Genomic DNA, 4103 nt, shown 5'->3' with positions numbered 1-4103 from the left:
GTTTACAGTGCGTGGAATGGTGCGCTGTGATTGGTTGAGCGGATATATCCATTCTGCAGAAAAGGAAGACGCGGTTTGTCGCGGTTTGGAAAAAAATGGAGAAAACATGACAGAATAACTCAACGGATATCGCATTTTGCGTAAAATTTAAATTTGACTTTTCAATACCGACCAGATACAATACTGATTTTGGCGGAAAAACTTTCTTTATTTTTTTTAAATAGCATTTATCGCGTTTTGGAACCAAACTCTTCGTATATATATATATATATATACATATACATATACATATACATATATATATATATATATATATATATATATATATATATATATATTAGTTTCTATGTATATGTGAAGATGATGAAATATATACATATAAGTACATTGCTATTTTCATGCACATGTATCACATCTAGATTGTTTATCATATTTTATGACATTTATAACAGGATCATTGGCCTCATAATAGTGAAAACTGGGATTTTTTACCAGTGTGCAGGATTCTTGGTATTTGGAGGTGCAAATGTCTCCACAAAATCTTTCGTCTGTCAAACTTGTTCCAGTGACATTAGCTGTCACACCTGGTTCTTACATACCGCAGGGGGGGGGGGACAACAAAACGACAAAAGAATCACATGTCGCTTTATAGCAAAGTCTCACACACTGGTCAAAGTTCCTCAAAATAAGAGCTCTGCCAGTGACTCGGGAGCTTGTTTTTAAAGTGACCTGACTTGAGTGAACAACTTCCTCTTACAACTTTTTATAATTTTTAGCTGACAAATATAGGCCCAGAGATAACATTTACCTTGGGGACTTCATCCTGTTTGCCTTCCAAGGGAATCTGCTACATTGTTAATCTCATCCAGTGAGACCAGCTTTGACAGAGAAGCGATATGCAGAAAGGAAGTTTTAGAACTGTGTGTCAACATTAGGTTGAGTGGCATCTAGTCCCCCCCACTTTTAAGGAAGTTCACACGGTAGTTATGGTTTCTTTGCAACACTATATGAACATTTTCACACCACATTTCACACTACTCATTTAAACACTTTACAAACTGTGACATTTGCTGTTAAAATACTAAATAAGCGTTTACTAACGAGTGTTCACTTGTTTTATTGTCTATTTAGGCTGCATTTAGCCCCTCATATGTATTTATTATTAGTGTGTACTGTTATTGTTGATTATTGGTATTGTTAGTTGCAACTCGTTAATACGATATAAGAATACTAATGAATTTAGCAGACGGCTTACAGTGCATTCAGGCAACATTTTTTTTACCAGTATGTGTGTCCTCTGGGAATCGAACCCACAACCTTTCACGCTGCTAACGCAATGCTCGACCACTGAGCCACAGGAGCAACAATGTACTTTAAAGTAATATGTAAGTGTCAAATAAATGTAATGTTTAACACTTAACTGCATGTTAATTGCAGTTAAATGAAAATGGATTATATTTCTGGCCCAATTAAGTTGGACATTGTTATTTCATAATTACTTCTAGTGTTCTGGGAATTTGGTTAAAGTGTACTGTTAAATTTATGGTAAATTGGAATATACTTAAATGTAATTTCTATTGAAACTTGCATGCTGTGTATTTAAATAAATAAATCATTATACATTTGTAATAATGAAGTTGAATCTATCTATCTATCTATCTATCTATGCAGTTGAATGAAATGTTGAAGTTTCATGCATTAGAATATGTTGCCGTCTATCCTCCGGGACGCTAGAGGAGCACACACTTTTGTCTCCGAGTGCTTTGATTTTCTGGTCGCAGCGCAGCATGAACTTCCTTTTCACAGTGCAGCGGGAGCAGTATCGGAGTCTGACGACTTCAGTCTCCCAACCTAAAGGAGAACAAACGATCACAAAATGGTCAGTAAATCACCAAACTACAATGTTCTAGTCATTACGTCCCCTCTCCCGCTATTTCAGCTCGATTTCCATTAAAGATGAACACTTGAAGCGACGGGATGGTTATAGATTGAAGTCAATCAGACCAGTCGCTGTGTGAACGTCAGCGGCACATTTTTCTCTAAATCCTCAAGTAATAATTTTGTTGACACGGAAAGCGCATAAAATAAACATTTCTCCCTCTGGAGTCGTTTTTGTTTGCACTGGTTAGATTTTCGTTCCTTTATTTAGTTTCAGGTTTACTGTCACGTAGCGCATTGCATCACTTGATTATGACAATATGTGACCGTGTCAGATTGCTTCCGAATATGTTGTTTTGGACAGTCATGCTTGTCAACAGTTTAACGATAGTTTTTTTTTTTTTGAGCAGGGCTTCGTTAAGGTGGTTAAGAACAAGGCATATTTCAAGAGATACCAGGTCAAGTTCAGGAGGAGGCGAGGTATGTTGAGGTGTTTCCGTACCTTTATCTTAACTGAAGGATATTTTAATTTGTCAATGAAATGACCTGAGTGTATTATTGCTAGGCCTGTCACGATAACAACTTTTTGTTGTGCGATATATTGCCCCAGAAATAATTGCGATAAGTGATATTGTAATTTTAAATACCGTTGTATGCCACTGAATATATAACCATAATGTAACAGCATAATAATGCAAGAAGGCCAACGCACTTCCAAATGACAACAAACTTAAATTTTTTAAGAATATTTAGATCAAGGAAATTAAGTATCAAAATATTAGATACCTTAAAAAACCTGAATAAATTGTAAATAAACATTTTCTAACAAAAAGTGCAAAGTAACAAGTAGAAAAAAAGAAAAATGCACAAAGAACTTGTATGGAGATTTTTTTTCCATCTACAGATTTTTCCCTGATCTTCTTTTCTCTGTAAATTAAGGGTGCACAGCATTATTGCTGAAAAACACAATCCCTACTTAGCAGTCAGATGCAGTGGCGGGCCGTGCATTTCACACCTAGGCCTTCAGTGGCGTCCTACATGAATTAATCCATCTCTTCATACCATCATAATGATGCCACGGCTATAGAAACCATAAATATTACACAGTAATGCAGTATAACAGGGCACTACATAACAGACAGGTATCTTATGTAGCGAGAAGGAATGCCATTACTAAAGAAAAAAAACAATTAACAATTGCGCAACGCATCATCTGTAGCTGAAACATTAACCTAACAAAATCACACAAATACAGTCCATCCGATGTTCTTACAGACATTTATTCACCCAAACGCATTTATACCTTACAGATAGCATTGGTATAAAACAATTAAGGTGATTACATGTGCTTTAAAGTTGATCTAACAATTTAATGTTCTCTTATTTTATTTCGTCTTCACGAGTCTCCCCGCCGGTCTGCCAGCGCACTGCGGGAGGAAAATACTGCTTAGCACAGCTTTACTAGGAAAGTGAGCAAGTAACATTAAAATAATTCATACAGGACGATGAAGAAAAGTGTACCTCTGTGACCCTCATCTCCCCGCTGGTCTGCCTCTGCCAGTGGCGCTGCGGCCGGAGGAAAAGACCGGTTAATACATCTCCACTCGGGAAACTGAGATATTCTTACGGAAAATTAAACCTGGCTTTATATCGCGCAAATAACATCAGCATACAACGCATCAAGCGATAAAAGAGTCGAAAATGAACCTACCATACTCTAGTATTTTTTCACCTTCACGAGTCTTTCACAGAGCCGGTGCCGAGGAGGTGTGTGTGTGTGTGGTTGTTCAGTCATTAGGACTACTGTTTTTAGATATACTAAATATAGTAGGCAAATATTTTTTTCTAAATGCACTGAAAATCTAAACCTGAGGAACAGTAATAAAAGTTTTTCTAAGTTTTAATAAAATGATTTACAGTGATGCTGTTTGCTAGCTTGTATGCTGACCATCCAATCAAAGGACGGGAAAATGCTGACATTATCGTTAGCCAGCTAGATGGCCCTGGTGCTGCCAACTCGAAATCTGATTGGTTAAAGCAACGGTTTCGTTGATTTAAGCTAACAGACGCCTGCACTGAGGATTCTGAAGGCCTTAAGGCAGATTTCTTTGACCCTGGCAACACGATTGCTGAAATATGATTGGATAAAAGCTCTAATATAAACATACACTGCTGGAAGCAGTGCAACCAAGAGAAAAGCTATGAACTGAAGAGAATAGACTATT

The 4103-nt window shown here is 36.9% G+C and overlaps 2 protein-coding genes across 2 annotated transcripts in view; one reads left to right on the top strand and one right to left on the bottom strand.

The window, feature by feature from the left end:
* LOC107568085 (ecotropic viral integration site 5 protein-like) overlaps window positions 1–974 on the bottom strand; it is a 5282-nt gene extending 4308 nt beyond the window's left edge. The window contains exon 1 of the mRNA XM_016253926.1: window positions 809–974. Coding sequence (XP_016109412.1) covers window positions 809–822 — 14 coding nt within the window. The 5' untranslated portion in view covers window positions 823–974. The remainder of the gene's footprint in view (window positions 1–808) is intronic.
* Window positions 975–1777: 803 nt separating this feature from the next.
* Window positions 1778–4103, top strand: part of LOC107568084 (60S ribosomal protein L5-like) — a 12137-nt gene continuing 9811 nt past the window's right edge. Inside the window, exons 1-2 of the mRNA XM_016253924.1 lie at window positions 1778–1879; window positions 2289–2358. Of these exons, the coding sequence (XP_016109410.1) occupies window positions 1877–1879; window positions 2289–2358 (73 nt within the window). The 5' untranslated portion in view covers window positions 1778–1876. The remainder of the gene's footprint in view (window positions 1880–2288; window positions 2359–4103) is intronic.

This window comes from Sinocyclocheilus grahami, unplaced genomic scaffold, assembly GCF_001515645.1.
Source record: "Sinocyclocheilus grahami isolate Dianchi unplaced genomic scaffold, SAMN03320097.WGS_v1.1 scaffold1212.1, whole genome shotgun sequence".
In the NCBI taxonomy this organism is placed as follows: Eukaryota; Metazoa; Chordata; class Actinopteri; order Cypriniformes; family Cyprinidae; genus Sinocyclocheilus; species Sinocyclocheilus grahami.
Note: the sequence above shows the minus strand (reverse complement) of the source record. Positions and strands in the feature narration are given on the sequence as shown.